This window comes from Hibiscus syriacus, unplaced genomic scaffold (genome assembly GCF_006381635.1).
Source record: "Hibiscus syriacus cultivar Baekdansim isolate YM2019G1 unplaced genomic scaffold, ASM638163v2 tig00112530_pilon, whole genome shotgun sequence".
NCBI classification, from domain to species: domain Eukaryota; kingdom Viridiplantae; phylum Streptophyta; class Magnoliopsida; order Malvales; family Malvaceae; genus Hibiscus; species Hibiscus syriacus.
The window spans coordinates 1,482,553-1,502,516 of record NW_024063358.1 but is presented as its reverse complement, the minus strand read 5'-3'; the positions used below and the strand labels follow the sequence as shown (position 1 = coordinate 1,502,516).

General features: G+C 32.8%; 1 protein-coding gene and 1 pseudogene across 1 annotated transcript; both read left to right on the top strand.

The window, feature by feature from the left end:
- Positions 1-2,450: 2,450 nt before the first annotated feature.
- LOC120181773 lies at positions 2,451-5,113 on the top strand (annotated as a pseudogene).
- A 9,662-nt stretch (positions 5,114-14,775) lies between these two features.
- On the top strand, positions 14,776-19,276 carry LOC120181772 (transcription factor MYB44-like). Its single transcript, XM_039186834.1, has 2 exons — positions 14,776-14,796; positions 17,890-19,276. Exons 1-2 carry the CDS (start codon positions 14,776-14,778, stop codon positions 19,135-19,137), a joined length of 1,269 nt encoding a protein of 422 aa, XP_039042765.1. The 3' UTR covers positions 19,138-19,276.
- The last annotated feature ends 688 nt before the right edge of the window (positions 19,277-19,964 follow it).

The window sequence follows — 19,964 nt, the reverse complement described above, 5'->3', positions numbered from 1 at the left end:
TATCGGCAATGACGGTATGGATGGCAGTGGTAAAGTCAGAACGACTTCATGAATTTATTGAAATGGATTTTCATGCATGGATGGCCATGAATCTTGGCGATGCTAAAGATTTTATTCAGCAACCTGCTAACTGGGATATTCTTTTTGGGGCAATAATCTGGCATAACTGGCTATATCGAAACTCTATAGCGTTCGATGTGGAGGTGGATGACGATAGATCAGTGATTGAACGGGGCAAACACTTAACGAAAAATACTTACCGTGCATTAATGGCGAGGACGTTGCATGGTCCTTCAACATCGAGTTGCAGAATTGCAGATGAAAGAAGGGCAAGATCAAATCTTAAATGGACGAGAGTTAACTCAGATGGAGCTAGAAATCAAGAAATCGGATTCACTGCCTGTGGAGGGAGTTATTCGCAACGCCGAGGGAGAGTGGAAGATGGGATTTGCCAAGTTCATCGGAATTAGTTCGATTATTGAAGCTGAGCTATGGAGAGCGTATATGGGATTCTTATGTGATTGGGAATTGCAGGAAACTCGAGTTGTCCTAGAGATGGATAGTTTGGAAGCATTGGACGCAATCAAAGCAGCCGAGAGAGGAGGTAACAATAGATCCTGCACAGATAATGGATAGTACAATTACAGTATATACCCCGGAACAACACTAAGGTCGCGAATTTGATGACGAAGCTAGCGGATAGAAGAACCCATGACTGTGTTCATTCCCTCTCTCCCCCGTCAGAGGTCCAAGCAATCCTTCAAGATGATATAATGAGCACTGTAACTGCTTATTTAGTTATATTCTTTCTTCACCGGAAAAGTAAAATTCTAGCTAAAAATCTTATTTCAAGATAGTGCAGTGATTTCCAAATACACTTTTGCTAAATTAGCGGATAATTTCTCACCCGCTAGGCGCGTTTGATTAGTTTTATTTTTTTTATTATGGTAAATAATATAAGGGTTAACTACATAGATGATAATTTATTTTTGTGTTTTGTTCACTTTTGGTCACTGGTTTTAAAAAACATAAGATATGCCCACTTTTGTTTTTATTTAATTAAGATTTGTTCACTTTTGTTTTAATTTAATTAAGATGTGATCACCTCGAGTTAACTACCGTTAACAGCAGCTGAATATTTTTTATATAATTACACATTTGGTCCCTGTTATTTACATATTCTATTAATTTAGTCATTCTTTTAATAAGTTAAAATAAATTTAATCCTCCAATCGAACGATACCACATGTCATGCCAGTAAGGTTGTTCAAAAATACCTGACCCGATTGAGTTGACCAGTCGACCTGCTTACCAGTTAAAAAATATCGGGTATTTATAATAAAAATACCCGATTTTCCGGGTAGGGTACCCGGTCAGATTTCTGGGTCGAGCATGGGTCAAAATATAACATATAATATAATTTTATATATATTAAGTATTTTTAATTAACTTATTGAAATATTTTATTATTAACTTAATTTTAAATATTTTATTTTCATTTAAAATATATAATTTATTTAAATTTATTAAAAGTATGACTAAATTGAGAGAATATGTAAATAACATGTACCAAATGTGTGAATATATCAAAATATTTAACTGTTGTTAATGGCAGTTAGCTCAGGGTGACCACATCTTAATTAAATAAAAAACGAAAGAGACCATATCTTAGTTTTTAAAATCAATGACCAAAAGTGGACAAAACACAAACATAAGTTATCATCTCTGTAGTTAACCCATTATATAAATGATCTCGACTATAGGATTGTTATTTTGTTGAGTTCTTTAATTATTAAAAGTTATAAAATTGTTCTTAGATTATATGGTGTTATTTTGTTGAGCCACCTAAATATTGAAAGTTACAAAATAGTCACTCTATTATTCGTATGTTTCAAACTCGTCCTTCTCCATTAAAAAATTGAGGTCGTCTGAGCTGGATGTTACCATGGTGACTGAGATATGATAGTAGTTTGAGATTTTCGTGTAAGATTTTATCATATCTTAGTAAGTAGGTTAATGAAATGACCGTCCAGCTCAGTTGGTAGAGCGTAAGGTTCTTAACCTTGAGGTCGTGGGATCAAGTCCCACGGAGGGCATTTCATAATTCGGAGGTCTCCCACGGAAGCTGCTCTCAACCCGACGTTGGGGGCAGCCTACTATCCTACCTCCCCCTTATCCCATTACATATGGGAATAAGGGTCAACTAATTTTTTTTTAGTAAGTAGGTTAATGTCACCCTTAAATTTTCGTTAATTTTTTAATAAAAAATGACAAATTAGGAATATATGAATAGTCAGAGGATCATTTTGTAACTTTTATAGTTGATGACTCAATAAAACAACACCCTACAATTAAGATAACATTTTGTAATTTTTAATAGTCGGGGGAATTGAAAAATAAATATCCTATAATTAGGGGACCATTTGTACACTTTACCCTTTTTATTATTATTATTTTCAACCGCGCACATGAGTTTCGACGCAAGCAAATCAAATCGAACAAACAGTTGAAGATCTTGTTCATCTTCAACAATTGCAGGGTGTATTCCAGCTAAGGATCCGAATTCTGGTAAAGTTTTCTTTTTCAAAATCGAAAACCGCTAATCTTAATTGCATTTGTTAATGCGAAATTCATGAACTTTTTTGGATTTTGTTTATTTAAAGTTATTCAAGCTTTGTTTCCAGATCTAATATTTTTACAAATTGCACATTGTCGAATTAGGATGTTTTGGTGCTTAGTTTTGTACTTAAAAAGAAAACAATTTATTTGAATTTGAAATGTTGGTTTCCCAATAACAATGCAAAAGTACGGTTTCAACAAATGTATACATATAACGAAAACAATTGCATTTTGGATTCAGTAGTAGTTGTCAATAAAAAATGTTGAGTGTGATTTGTTCAGCAAGAAAAACGCATGCTTTTTCTTGGTTTAGTTTTGGATTGATTCCTTGAATCGGCATTGATGATTTGATTATGCGTTTTTTACTCTATAGTTTAAGAGTTCTGTCCTTTGCTCAGATTACTGGTGTAACTTTGATTGCATTTGAGTGGTAGAATGGACTCAGAATCTGCCGATTCCTCCTCTCAACCTCAAACTAAAGCTTCTGATGTTGAAACCTCTGCTGAAGACAGACACCGATGTTAAACAGCCAGCTAATAGTAATGATAATAGAAGCCATTCAATGGCCAACAATGTGGAACCTCCTGTCAAAGCTTATATTAATTGAACCTCCAAAGGCTGGTGAAAATGCATCTACTGCTTCTGTGAAAACCATTTCCTCACCAGACCCCACACCATCTGATTTACCCTCCCCTGGCATATCTTCTTGGGCAAGACATTTTAAATTACCACGGCCTATAGCACCGCCTCAGGCATCTCAAGCTGGAAATGCAGGGACCTCAGCTTTTGCACGCGTCACCAGTGGCCTTGGATTGCGGTTGCAATCGACGACTCTACCACCTGATAACCGTGCAGAACCAACCTCCACAGAAACACAAGCTGTACTTGAATCATTTAAAAAGGGTAGAGTTGACTCCTCTTTGAATGCAGTGAAGGCTGTGCAGGTCAAAACACGCCATATGGTTTCCCAAAACAAAAGAAGATACCAGGTATCCTAACTGTGTTGCTGATGGTGTATTTTCATCAAAATGTCCGACATGAATTTCTGTTATCTTGGTTTTAGATATTAATATGAAATGATTGTTTTATCTAACTATGATCAGAAATTCCTTATCGTTTAGATGTATGCATCTAATATTGGAGTCGGTGTATATCTAATATGACACCATATTATAATGAATTACATGCTGAAAAGATCTTTAATGCATGATCTACAGGAGGGAGAGTTTGATTTGGTTATGACTTATATCACTGAGAATATAATTGCTATGGGATTTCCTGCTGGTTATCTAAGCTCTGGACTTCTTGGATTCATCGGATTCATCGAGTAGAAAAAGTTCACGTGGTTTGCACTTGAAATTTAGTGTACAAGTTCAATTGTTGGATTTATGGACTTAACGTTTGATGCAGGGATTTTACCGAAATAAAATGGAGGAAGTGATCAACTTTTTTGAAAATAAGGTAGGATGTTGCTTGCATAACAACGGTCTCTTTTATCTGTTTATTGGATAGGTCAGAGGCGCTCCCTCAATTAAATAAGGAAATATTTTGAAGTTGAATTTTAGAATCTTAATATTGAATCTGTAAATTGTAAAATCTTGCACGTTAATGCCTGAACAACAATGCAAAAAAAAAGTAGGGGTTCAACATCCAACTAATAATATGGGTGACTAGACGAGAAAAGGGGATAAAATTCGAGTTGTAAATAATTTCAGTAAAAGCAATATGGAACTATTTGGAAATATTTTCTATGTTTCAAGGAACAGCAAGATAAGGTAAATATTTTCTAAAGAAGCTAATGCATCGAATACACGAAAGGGGTTTCTTCTTCGTTTCAGACATCATGTTTCGTAGTGCTTTGTTACCTTTGATCTGTAGAGAAATGTGCCATATCATGGATTCAAGATTGAATTAGTAATGGTAGACTACGACGGCGCACCAAAGGCAAATTCTAAATCCGATTCTGCAAACAGGGGTACCGAGGGTAACTCGGGTTATGTCAAGGATGGAGTCGTCGAAGCCAATTCGAAACAGAGCAAAGCTTCGGGTACTGAAGAGAGCGATGACATATTCTCAGACAGCGACGGAGAGGAGTCAGGGGCTTCCACGAGTAAGCCAACTCAACCGGCTGCTGCAGTCGGACCTGTAACGTCCAGCAATCTATCGACGCCTGCATCCGAGCAAATGGGAGTATCGATACCATCAGTCAAAAATCAAGAGCTTTTATCTAATAGTACTTCCAAGGACCTTGCGATTAATGGAAGTGGCAAACCATCAACGGGGCTTGAGCTCCCCAGTGTATAGTTGATGAGCGCAAGTGACATCAAAGCCATGGCTGCCGATGCTTTTGTCTTCAGTTTTGGCGACGAAGAAGATTATGAAACCGAGTGAGCAGGTGAAACATCGTTGAGAGCATTATCTAAAAATTGAGATGAGAAATCCCCACTGATTCTTTCCGAGGAAGAAAGAAAAAAAAACCATAAAATGAAATTAAACACCGTTATTTTTTGTACGAATTTGGTATTATCGTTCTGTAAAATTCTTTTATTGTAACTTAAACAATGTCACATTTTGCGAGTTTTGTCCATAGACGTGACAAGTCTATCTGTTTGTGACCGAGAATGATTAAAATATCTTAATTCGATGGATTTTGATTCGATTTAATTTTATAGAATCTAAAATTTTGTAAAATTAGTATTGGGGTGAGGTTAATGAATTACGATTCCATCCCTATTTGTGATGTTGGATTATAATTTTGTTTTTTAATCATTCCCTTCAGCAGAAAGATTAAATCATTGAAAGTTGGCCTAAATAGAAGTGAATTACAAGTACGCCCCCATTTACATTGTGCGGAATTTGTTGGTAAAGTTTGTTATTTGGTTTAAAAAGACAAATCCCAATCTGGCTTTTACATTTTGCTTAACTCCGATGGCCAAATTGATTGATAATGGCCAATAGAAGTTGGTTTGGTCAGTCAATTAGGGTCCCTCGTTCCACCCATCCTATTATTTTAAGTCCGACCAAATCATTGAAGGAGGAAATTTGAAAAATAACTGAAAACCAAATTAAATAATTTGAAGTGCAACAGTTATTTGTCGTTACCAAAGCACATAGAAAATTTTGTAAACAAAGTTCCAGTAACTGCAAATATAATAATGACTAATGGGATAAGATTTTAGGATAGATAGTGAACTTAAATTTAAAAAGGACGAACTAAAATTTAAATAAGTGAAAATAGATTTTTAATAAAAATATATATAAAAAATTAAAATATATGATAAATTTAAATTTTCATATAAGTACACGACCCCTAGTTGCTCCCCTCTATTAATCCTGACCACTAGCAGACCACATCATATCATACGGATATAAACCCTACAGGCCTGCATGGCAAATAAATATTGTAATGAATACAAACCGCAAGTTTTCCTCTTTTCACACTTCACACCCTCAAAATGCAAGCTCCCATCAAACAAATTATTCAAATCTAATAGATTTTGACATTATCTGATTTTATAGATTATTCTTTTAAGGCTTAAATATATATGCCTTTGATTTTAGTTTAGTGTCTAATTTTTTTTTTGTTCTAGTTTAGTATATAACATTTTATTTCGTAACTCAAATTGGATCAGGTCGTGACAAATCGTTAAGTTTGACCGTTAAGTAACACATGTCACAACATGGTAATTTTAAAAAATTTATTTAAAATTAAAAAAATTAAAATTATATATATATTTTAAAAAGAAAACTCAAATTTTGAAATAAGCGTAAAACTTTGAAAACTTTCATTTCAACCCTTAAAATCACGTCAGTCGGCCGCCTTTTGTCGTCGAAGATGCTCCACCCGACCTCCCATCCCCTCGGCGGCCAAAACCCCATGAAATCGTGACCGATCGACGGCTGTTCAATGACAAATCAACGTTTATACCCCGCGAACCCTAGGATGAAAATCGCAATCCCACGCGATTCCGACGGCCGATCGACCGTAGATCAATCACGATTTCATGGGGGTTTCGGTCGCCGAGGGGAGTGGAGGTCTTATGGAGCTTCATCGGCGCAAAGGCGCCGGTTGACGTGGATTTACGGGTTGAAATGAAGGCTTTCAAAGTTTTGTGTTTATTTCAAAATGTGTTTTCTTTTTTTTAAATATAAATAATTTTTATTTTTATTTTAAATATTTTTTTTTTTAAAATTTATCAGGTTGTGACACGTGTCATTTAACGGCCAAATTTAACAGTTTATCACGACCTGATACAAACTGAGTTACGAAATGAAATGTTAGGCATCAAACTAAAATAAAAAAATATTAGGCATCAAACTGAAACCAAAGGCATACGTTAAACATCATTTTGATATTTAAGCTTTTTTTTCATAAAAAAAAGTAAGCATGGGAAAAAAATTAAGAAAGATTATTGAAATCAGGATAAAATCGAATTCATGGTAAAGAATATTTAATTTGTTCTAGTTATTATAATCTCTCTTATATCGATACAAACTTATACAAAAATTTGGAACGAAATCAGGACAAGTAGAATATCATCAAAAGTTAAGATATTCATAAGACGGAATCGGGTCAAATCTTAAATTTTGGATCATGATCAAAGCAGTCAAAAAAATCGACTCATCCCACATCTTACCTGTCTCTGATAATACTTGCTCAAGGATCGAATTATTTTATATGTACACGATTAAATTTTAAATAATACATTATTTACGGAAAATATTTTAATTAAAAAGGATAGTGGCTTAATTAAATGTGAAAATATGTCAACAATTTTTATTTTGTCAAAACCGATTAGGTCAAGTAAGTACGGACAGACACGGAATTTTATTTTTGGGAGGATGAAAATTTTAAAATGAATTTATAAAATTTTTAAAAAATAAAATAAAATTTTAATTAAAATATATAATAATTTTAAATTTTTTATAGCACAGTTGCTCACCCTCAAATCGATCCATCCCACAGTAAGCTCACACACTAGACAAGACAATGACCCTTAACCTAACCACAGGCAAGAGGACAGGGACATGGGGCTCCACCACTTAGACCAAACCCATGAATTTGGGAGGCTATGGGATTAGAGTTTAGCCATTGATGACACATGAAAACAATGAAAGTTGGGGGGGGGGGGAACATGAGTTTGTGTGTTTTAGAATTGAAGTGCAAAAATTTGATGGTTTTCAATTGTGTTAATACAGAACAAAGCAAAAATTTGATGGTTTTCAATTGTGTTCATACAGAACAAAGCATAAGCCGGTGGCTAGTTCAAAACCCACTAACTTTTGCTACTTTCTCGCATCCACCACCAATTTTGTCCAAATACAATCATATTCTTTTGGTTTGATTAGTTTGGCTTTATTTCAGTATTGTTTATTACCAAATTAATTTTTGAGTTGGATTTGATGTTGTTTCGATTAATTAAAGTAATGTTTATTTGTTATATCGTTGATCTTCTCTATTTTTCGACTTTAAGAGTGGACTTGGATACACGATTTGCGATTATGGATAGTTTTCTCACGTCGCTTGGCTATAGGTTACAGTTTGTTAGTGCTTTTTTATTAGTTTGATCTCCTTTTGTAATTCGTTTGTTGATACAGTCAGCTCTGTTTATATTTATCATTCATTCGAGTTTTGTTGTTGTTGTTGGATTTTTACACATTTCTCTCGTATGATCTCAAGTGGTTAATATCTTATGTCAATGATTATAATAAAATGTCTTAATTATATGTTTAATTTTCGATTATTATGATTTTAGATATTTTCTCGTTTTAATAAAATTAGTGGATTCCTCATGATTTTTTTTATTAATATGGGATAAGTACAAGATAATATATATTTAAAAATAACTCTTAACCATTTGACATTAAATTCTTGGTGCTCGAATTTGGGACCTAAAAAAATAACAATAATTACCAACATGGGTTAGTTCAATTGTTCAAGTGATAAGCAGCTTGATATCGCTTAAGCATGTCTTAGGATCGAGTCTTTGTGTATGCAGAAAATATCCGTTGGAAGACTCACCCACTAAAACAAGATGTACACCAGATTAGTTATAGCAAAGTCTTGAAATTGAAGGACAATAAAAAAATAACAATATTTTTTATTATCGAAATCACTTAATTCGTACTCGTCATATAATTTAAATTCGAATGAATCATAAAAACAATTCCATATAATTATCACAAATAAAACTTATACGTGAGATTCTCGAAAGTTTCGGCGAACGAAACGAGTTGACTATTAGGTTTAAATTAGGGCTGGAAATGGATCGGAGACAGGTCGGGTGGAGCTTCATCCACCCCGTCACCCGCGGTCCAAATCTCCATCCACACCATCCATCACCCACAAAAAAATTCATCTATATACGCTCCATCCATCATCCGCGGGTGGAGCAGGTGGAGCGGATGAGAAATTGATAATACTATGAACAAAACATATTTTTACATCCTAAGCTCAAATTCTTCTAATATTCATAGAAACCAAACATTGATACTCAAACATTCATAGAAACAAAAACATAAACAATAAATTTTCATCAAATTCAAACAAAAACAAAATGGAACACAATTTATATAGTCTTGTACACTATGTTTGTGATACATTTTTCAAGTGAATAGATGCATTATGTATAGTCTTATACACCAAATATAATCTTCAAATCTTCATCAACAAACTATCACTTCTCAAAAGTCTTCTCCATCCTAATATTAATAGGGATAAACCAATACAAAAAAATTAGACATATTTTCAATGGGATAAAAGTCAGAATTAAGAGAATAAAAATATTTACAATCATCCGTTTATTTTTTTAATATATATATAATATAATATAATATATATATATGGATGAATATATTAATGGGTGGATGGATGTTGCTGACGATAGGTCAAAAAAAATTCATCCATATCTGATCCGACCCATCACTCGATCCATCCATCACCCGCCAATCATCTATTTCACAACGAATTTTCATCCATTTATTCGGACGGATGAATAGATAATCCACTCACCCATAGATAATTGCCAGCCCTAGTTTAAATGGTAGAGCGTGAAATATAAAGCAATCAAAATGTTTAAAACAAGGCAATTGGTTAATTAATTAATAAGATAAGACTGCCGTGAAACTATACCCATTTAAGCTTTGAATGGTTTTTGACCAAACTTTCTTTCGTCAATCATACTCTTAGGGAGTGTTTGGTTCAAGGATTATGGGATTTTCATAAGATGAGAATCCCACATTCCATGTTTAGTTGACCGAAAATCTCATTCCCGGTAATGTTTTATTACCAATAGTAGATTTTTTGAGGTATATTACCGGGAATGTCATTACCTCCATTCCCTTAGGTATTGTAACATTACCGATGTTTTGGACTAAAATGCCCTTAATTTTTTATTTTTTTTCCAAAAATATCATTCTTCTGTTATTGAATAATAAAAATTCTACGAATGTTAAATTACAAATTTATCCTTAAATTATTTTAGATTTACAAAAAAAAATCTATAATTAAAATTTTATATGAGGTTTAAGGGTTAAAAAAAGTTACTCTTTCATTAAATCTTTTTATATTTTTAATTTTGTAAAAAAATTATATAAATATTATGAATTTAATTTTTTAAAGAAAATATATAAATATTTTAAAGAAAATATAGAAATATTTTACAATTTGTAGTATTATACAAATATATAATAAGGACAATTTGATCAAATATACATTCTAATAATCTTTTATTCCTTTAACCAAACACGGTAATCTTATATTCCTTTAACCAAACACGGTAATCTTATATTCCTACTAAACCAACTAAACACAAAATACAATATTCCCAGTAATCCTATTTCCTGATAATCTTTTATTCCCACTGGTAATCTTACATTCCGTGAACCAAACGCACCCTTACTGATTCAAAAGCCAACATAATATTTTGCCTTTATTTGGTTTGATGTATATGAAAAGAGTGTGTTAGAGCTATCAACTACTAATTGAATAAAAACTTATTCTTTTAAGTACTGTTTAAATTTCCAAATATAACTTTCTAGACAAAATAAATTAATATATAATTTAGTAAATTAAAAAATTAAATTAAACTTACGTGATTATAAAAAAATGTTAATAATATGTGTGTGTAGAGAGTGGTTTGCTGATTTAATCAATAGTTAATTACATGTTTCATCATTTGTATTTGTGTTTGTGTTTTGTCTACTTTTCTTTACTGATTTCGAAAAAAAAATTATATGTGGTCACTTTCGTTTTTATTTAATTAAGATATTGTCGCTTTCGTTTCTATTTATTTAAGATGTGGTCACTATGGGTTAACATTCGTTAACAGTTAACAGATTAAGTGACATGATAATTAAATATTTTGGTATAATCACACATTTGGTTCGTGTTATTTACATATTTTCTCAATTTAATTCTATTTTTAATGAATTAAAATAAATTTGATCCTCCAATCGAATGATGTGACGTTTCACTAGTTCTACATGTCACCACTCGATTAGAGGACTAACTTTATATTAATTTATTTTAATTTAATATATTTATTTTCTACTAATTAAAAGGTGACGAAATAAAATAAAGCAAAACAATTTGGACCTACAAGAATTCAAATCTAGGTCTCTTGAAAAACCAAGCATGTACCCCAACCACGGGTAATACATGATCTAAAATAGATAACATGATGTATATTTTATGTCTTAGTATATAAATATTTAACTTAACTTTATAATATTTATATATATTAATTTCAATAACTATTTTTATATTAACTTATTAATATATTTATTATTAACAAATTTAAAGTATTTTATTTTTATTATTATTTAAAAAAATATTTTATTTTTACTAAAATTTTAAGAATATATTTTATTATTATTTTTACTTTTCAAAGTATACATTTTATCTTTATTTACTAAATATTTTATATTATTACTTTAAATTTTAAATATATTTTATTTTTATTTTAACTTCAAAATATTTTAACGTAGAATATATATGTTTAGATTAAAATAAAAAATATTTTAAAATTAAAATAATAATAAAATATATTTAATAAGTTAATATAAAAATATTTTTTTAAAGTTAATACATATCAAATATTATGCATTTAAGTTAAATATTTATACATTGAGATACAAAATATATATATCATATTGTCTATTTTAGTCCAAGTATTTATTTTGGCTCAATGGTGGGTACATGTTTGGTTTCCAAGTGACCTAGGCTTGAATATCTTTGGCCCCCAATTTGTGTTATGGTTTGATTTCTTTCAATCAAAGGGTGACATGTGACACCAATAATATGTGACATTATTCAATTTGATAATTAAATTTATTTTAATTTATTAAAGAGTAAACTACATAAATGATTACTTTCATTTGAGTTTTATAATTTTTCCTCATTGAATTAAGAAACATAACATTTTGTCACTTTCGTTTCATTTTGATTAAGATTTGAACACTTTCGTTTCGCTTTAATTAAGATGTGGTAACTGAAGGTTAACGGTTTGTTAATGTGGCGCTATAAATATATAAAATTAAAATTACATAATTTCCACGTAGATAACACATGGATTAAGTTTTGGTCACTTTCCTTTTATATGTGTACACTTTTTGTCGCTTACATTATTGTTTATTAAGTTTTAGTCTCTTACGTTATTTTTTTATTAAGTTTTGATCACTTGGACATTGAATTTCATTAGTTTGATGACGTGACTCATTTGTAAAATGGTTTGATTTTTATTTTAACTCCCACATTTTAGATAAAATACTAACTATGAGTCTTTTGTAAATTCAAATTAGTTTAGGGACAATATTTCAATTTATCCACTTTTAATAGGTTTTCTTCCCAACCCCATTATTGTTCATCTTCTCCCTGCTTATTCTTCCGACAATTATGCTTCATTGCTCCATTTGCCTTCTTTCAAGGACTCATGTTACATTTTAAGAATACTGAAAGATTTCCAACTTCCAATAACAAATAATAACACCACAAGTTCAGAGAAAAATGAGAGGATGGGCATCTAGAGATCAAATGAACTTCGTGATATAAACTAAAATTCAATTTTTAAATATTAAGCTTGCATAATGTCAAATCCAACAAGGAACAAGAAGATAAATCAATTGATCCAAATAACCCGATAATCAGATATTACTCTTCCTTGTAATTTTCCCTTGAGAAAGCGCCCCTAGTGAAACATAATAAATGGATCCAAACAACATGATAATTGGATCTATGAATTCATCAATCGAACTCAATCCAAAATCCATGGTCGTCAACGTTAAAATTTCCCCCCTCAAGAACAAGCAATTTTCCGATTCTAGATTCCCATGAATAACTGTTAACCCCTACTACCTACGTGATCTGTCGCACCACCGCCATTGCATCGAACTCTGAGTACCTCATTTCCAAGTGACCAAAAGTAAAAAAAAACGCCAACGTAAGTGACCAAATATGAAAGGAAAGTGACTAAACTTAATCCACGTATTATCTACATGGAAATGATGTAATTTTAATTTTATATATTTACCGTATCATGTCAGTAAAACATTAAAGGTTTAACGTGCATCAACCTTAGTGACCACATCTTAATTAAAACACAATGAAAGTGACAAAACCTTTTTTGTCTTTTAATTTAATAATGAAAAAAATTATAAAACTCAAACGAAAATAATCATTTTTGTATTTTACCCTTTATTAGAAGTAGAACTAAATTAAGAGAATGTATAAATAATAGGGACCAAATGTGTGATTATACAAAAATATTTAATTGTCACGTCACCTAATATGTTAACTGTTAACAACAATTAACTCGTGGTGACCATATCTTAATTAATTAAAAATGAAAATGATCATATATTATGTTTGTTTAAATCAATGAGAAAACATAGCAAAATACAAACATAAGTGTTTACTCTTGTATTTAACCCTTTAATAAATTTTAAGCTCAAATGAAATCAAATTATTAAAAGTGGAAAGAAAAAGTGAGGCAGAGACGGGGGAAATAGTACGAGGGAATGCATACGGCTCACAATAGCGGGAATCATGGGATCATTTCCCCCACATGACGAATCCCGAAACAAATAACACTGAAAAACAAAGGGATGAAGTCTTTTTCGATTAACTCAAAACCCCCAAAAAAAAAACTAAATTAAAATAACTAACAAATATTTTTAAAACACTCTTCTTTTCCATGATCTAAATAAATCATTTAAAAGGAGAAAAGCAAATGCGTTGTAGCTGGCAATACTGTGTTTTTCCTCGATGCTTATCTCATTGACGGGTCAAAAGGAGACAGATTGCTTCCCATAAATGAAAATAATAATAATAATAATAATTCATGAACACTGTGTTCGAAAAGTTATCAATCATTAATTATTTATATTTATATAATTATCATAATTAATAAATTGAAATGATTATATTTTACTAATTATTTTTTTCTACGTTTGTGATGTGGTTCAAAACATTCATTTAATTGATAAAATGTTTGAAAAGCCCAGTCAGTAGGGATGGTAAATTGGCGAGAAGGGTGAGGATATCATTTCTTTCATTTTTATATCTATTTAATATTTCGTATTAATTATCTACTCATTATTTATGATAAGTAAAATTTTCAATTTCACACCTGTCCACACGAGTATATTCTCAAATTCATCTTACACCCATTACCCAATTAGATATTTACCACCCATCTTGTACCTATCTATATTCTCTTATATTCGTCCACATCCGCCTGACAACATCACAAATTACATAGCAACAAAATATAAAACAAACACATTTATTAAGAAACATAATAAAATAAACAAAAAATTAATAAAATGTGTCATAACATTTAGTTAAATTACAAGTCATGTCCTATAAAATATTAAGATTTATAGAATATTTTTATGAAATTATATCTAAATTCATAATAATCTAAAAATTTATATGTTAAATAATTAGTGAACGGACGGATGCAGGACATATATGAAGCAAACAAATACAGAACAAGTAAGATCTTAAACTCATAACCTATCAATTATTCATAACGAATATGATTTTTTACATCTAAACTCGTTTTTACCTACTAAACTTATATATATCCAACTCTAATTAAAATAGATATCGAATGAAATTCACGCAATCGTGTCCGTCTATCATCCATACCAGCGATGGGGGCCCCGCCTTGGAAGGTCTTAGTCTGAGGTTGAAATTTGGTATCAAAATTTCATTTTAGTCATCGGAAACAAACAGAAACAACTGTCGTTTTTGTCCTGTAGTGATGGGGAGTTTATTTGACGCGGTTTCCCATGTTTGCACCCTTCTTCTGCCACGTGCCCGGACATATCTCTTTTAAGTTTCGAGGTCTTGTGGTCGGATCCCATTTTACTTTATTTTTGTATAATTTACTTACTTTAATTACTAAATGTATATTAATTTTATTTCAATATTAGAAATTAGAAATTTAAAATTTGAGTTTTTTTGATAAATTTTAAATTTATTCTTAATTTTATTTAGAGGGAAAGGAAGATTATAGGAACAGGAAGGAGAGTATTATGCTCTTAGTGAATTTAAGATCCGTTATTTAAGAAAATATGAATAAATAAAAATGAATAACTTGAATAATTAGTCAAATGTACTGACTTTATATGTGAGAAATTTTAATTGATAATTTCTATAAACTTATTTATTATCCAAAGTAAACTGCTAAATGGCTAAAAAATAAAAAATTACTAAATAATGTTTAAACTAGGGATGGCAATGGGCCGGGTTCGGGCCGGGTATTGGTCCCCCGTCCCCGTCCCCGTTTAAAAAATCGGTACCCGTTCCCGTTTAAAAAACCACGGGGATTTAAACGGGGATTACCGGGTAATCGGGGAAAACCGCGGGGAAACGGGTATCCCCGTTTAGCATAAACGGTTATTTAAACGGGTATTGGGCCGGGTATTGGGTCGGGTATTGGGCCGAGAATCGGGCCGGGTATATATATATATATTTAAATTAAATATATAAATATATTTTTTATTTAAATTAAATTTATTAATATTATATATATATATATATATATATATATATATATATATAAATAATTATTTTTAATATTTATCGGGTCGGGTATCGGGGCGGGTAATCGGGTAATCGGGACGGGGATTACCAAACCCGTCCCCGTCCCCGTCCCCGTCCCCGTTTAAAATAAATGAGTTTTTCCCGTCCCCGTCCCCGTTTATCATCCCCGAACCCGACCTATTTAATTCGATTTTCGATTTTTCCCGTCGGATTCGAATTTTTTTACCATCCCTATTTCTCCAAGCTATACTAATTCTATTAATTTAAATCTAAATCATACCAAAGCAAATATTTTAAAAATTCGCTTTAGATGAAAATGCACGTGATACAATTACGTAAATGTACTCACCGACCGTACAGAAAATCCTTTATACCCATACGGCCCATTCTCACCCCTTCAAATTTTCTATAATGCCCAAACTTCCTGCTTTATCGATGGAAGCAACTCGCACGTGTTTCCTTGGGTTTGAAGCGAGGCTGATGCACGTGATATAAGTATCCAAATAAAAGAATGAATTATCTAAGATAATTTAGTTAATTACCGTTCATGAACACTGCGGCGAGAAGTTTGTTTATGTTCGTTTATTTATTAAATGAACGAACATGAATAAGATTTTACGTTCGTTTAATTAAATGAACGAACATGAACAAATGGCTCGTTCGTTCATTTACGTTCGTGAACGTTCGATTATATGTTCGTTCATTTATGTTCAAACAGAGGGCAAGTTGAATATATTACGAAGATTATTGAAGTTGTTTGGATTTTAAGAAGATTGTTTTGTTGAACGAATTAACTTTAAGACTTTATTATGTTCATATAGCGCATTTATGATTTATGTATTTTTTTATCGTATTCGAACAAATTAACTCTAAAGTTGTAGGTTATATTAATGAATTTTAAGTTGTTATTCTTGTTGTTTACTTTTTTTTACATTCGTTTGTTGTGTTCGAATAAGTTTTTTTGTGTTTGTGTTGTTCGTTTATTGTGTTTGTTTATGTTCGTTTATTATTTAAATGAACGAATATGAACAAGCTATATTTCTTAATGAACGAACATGAACAAAAAAATTTTGTTCGTTTATGTTCGTGTCCGTTTATGTTCGTTCATTTATTAAATGAACTAACATGAACATACCTTCGTTCGTATACGTTTGATTCGTTTACTGACCTATAAATTACCGGTCGAGAATATTAAATCAAAAAACAAAGGAGAAGAGATTATTAAAGTATTAAACGAAAAAAATAATTCCAACAAAACATAGATTATTATGTAAAAAAAATCTAACATTATTCTCTACCACCAAACGGCAAACAGGTAACATAAAATGGATACGGATGCCCTTAATCACATTTTTAATCATTCAGCCCATTAATTTAATCAACCCCTTAATCCCTCCTTTAATTGCATCATTAACTTTAAGAAAGTCGGTTAATTCTTCTTATTTTTTAAGTTTCAAAAGGAAGGTCGCTGGAAGACGTTGAAACGTGGTTAGGTAAACAAGTCACGGGGGTTTTCTTTCCTTCGCAGCTTCCGTACAGGTAAACGCAAAAGCAAAGAGGACGGATAGAAAGCGATGGATGACCGGCACGTGGCAGTAAAAAAAGACAGAGGCCGTTAAAGGTGGTGGCAGGTTTACAGGCTGGAATTAAAATAAAAAAAGGAAAAGAAAATAAAAGAAACAAAGAGCGGTAATGATTCGCCCCCAGATTCGGCGAACAATCTTGTCGTTTTGGGCCAATTTTTATTTTCTTTCAGCTGAAAAAACTAATTTTTAAGAAAAGTAGAAGAAAATTCATCACGAAAATGCTCTACAGGCTGGCGTCCTCAGTCAAAGTCAGACTCGAACCTTACCCAACCGATATCATCTTTATCTCTTATTATATTATATTATTTTCTTTTTTATTTTCGTGAAAATTATTGTATGAAGAGTTCGGTTCTGTCTGTATATATATCTTTGGTAATCTTCCCCCCCTTTTTTTTTGTCTTAACTGGATGTTTTATGTAGGTTAAATTATTCTATTGGATGATATATTATCTAAAAATTTATAATATTTGCTTTTTCTATTTTAATTTAATAAGAGATTAAAATTATAATAAATTAGTAAATTAAAATTTTAGTATTAGATCCAATGTGAGACAGACGCTCCAATGATAGAGAGTCACAAAAAAGCTCTAATGGATAAAAATAAATATTAAGAGAAAGTGACGTTAAAATCAGTGCAGTTTAGACGTGACACGTGTCCGTTCGCCAGCTGTATCCCAAGCCCCTTTGCCCAACCGCTTAACTTGTACAGTCGGTGCCCATAACGCTTCTCCTCACTTCACCGTTTCAACCGATTCCTGTCCTCTTCTCTCTTATATAACCCCCCCTTCACTAACTCGTTTTCCTTTTAAACTTCAGGCCGAAACTAGAAGAAAGAAAGTAGAGAAGAAAGAAAAAAACCCCACCGAAAATTTAGATAATATATATATCCGGAGAACCAATTTTCCTTTGCATGCTTTTGTATTTGATATCAAGGCTGTAAGAAGCAAATCAAAAAGAAAAGAAATGGATCGTATCAAAGGTCCATGGAGCCCCGAAGAGGATGACTTGCTTCAAAAGCTGGTCCAAAAGCATGGAGCCAGAAACTGGTCGTTGATCAGCAAATCAATTCCGGGTCGATCCGGTAAATCCTGCAGGCTCCGCTGGTGCAATCAGCTGTCACCACAAGTTGAGCACAGGGCGTTCACCCCCGAGGAAGACGAGACAATCGTCAGGGCTCATGCCCGATTCGGCAACAAGTGGGCCACCATAGCCCGACTCCTCAACGGTCGTACGGACAACGCTATTAAGAATCACTGGAACTCGACGCTCAAACGTAAGTGCTCGTCGGTCGGGGAAGAGAGTTTTTTCAATGCTTTGAACGGAGGGTATGATGGTAATCTGGGAGAAGATGAGGAGGAGCGGCAACCGTTGAAGAGATCGGTGAGTGCCGGGCTTTACATGAGCACCGGGAGCCAATCGGGATCCGATTTGAGCGATTCGAGCGTACCCGTTTTGTCACCTTCACACGTGTACAAGCCCATCCCGAGGACCGGTGGAGTCAACGTTGACGTCAACGTTATGCCATCTCCCGGAGCAGAAGCGGTGTCGTCTTCTAACGATCCACAGACTTCACTGAGTCTGTCTTTACCCGGGGCTGAGTCGTGTGAGGTGTCGGTGTCAACCCTCCCAGTCACCGAGTCAACTCAGACGAGGAACGAAGCAAAAAATGAAGGCAAGGGAGGAGGAGGGGTGATGGGGTCCGGTGCGGAGTTTATGGCGGTGATGCAAGAAATGATAAGAGTGGAGGTGAGGAACTACATGGTTCAGACGCAACAGCAAAACGACGGCGTTTCGGGAGAAGAGGGAATGAGGACGTGTTTGGATATAGGGTTTAGGAATGGTTTGCCCATGAGCCGCGTTGGGGTTAATAGGATCGACTGAACTTGAGATGTAAAAGAAAAAAACCGGGCTTTTGTTGTTCTCTCTTAATAATTTTGTTCAATGTACAGAGAATGCGAAAAATATGGGTTTAAAGAAAGATTTCAGACTCGTTTAAAAATTAAAACTTTACATGCCAAAAGCCCCTAAAAAGAATTCCAATATTTCAAGCTTTCTTAACTTGATCTATTACCTAAATAATAAATTATCTTTTGCAAATACGCAAGGAATTTCACAATTTGGTAAATAAAGGAGGTTATATATGGGTTCATGTTTTCTTGCTTTCTTATTTCAGATCAGGGAACCGAAAAGTAACAATTGGATGAAAGATAATCAAGGCGTCAACACATCAAGAATCGAATTTCTTCGTATGCCTACAGCAACAACGGTTAACAAACAGTTGGAGGAAGAATGGAGAAAAAGGCTTCGGCAGGTTCTCAGATGATTTTAAAATGTATTTGGTTAAATGTCGCCTATGAAATGGGGATAGTGTAAAACGAAAGAATGGCAAATTCCATTTGTTACAACAATTGGATGCTTTCCTTATCAAAGGACGGCAGGCATACCACCCGATCATCGAATACGGAAACGGGTTTCATAACTGTTTCTAGAATTAAAATTATGAATGACGAAAATGGTTGTGGTAGCGAAGGTGGAATAGCTAGCTGTTTCTCGAACTAAAACAGATGAGGGGAGAGTGGATACTTGAGAAAATTCATTAACTTCTGTTGCAAGCGGGGTTAAGGTTTCTTCTTCGATGTTCACATATGCCAATAGCTCAGGGAACTTAGCTGCAAAGAACAGAATGCATTAGTCTAGGGTTCTAGAGA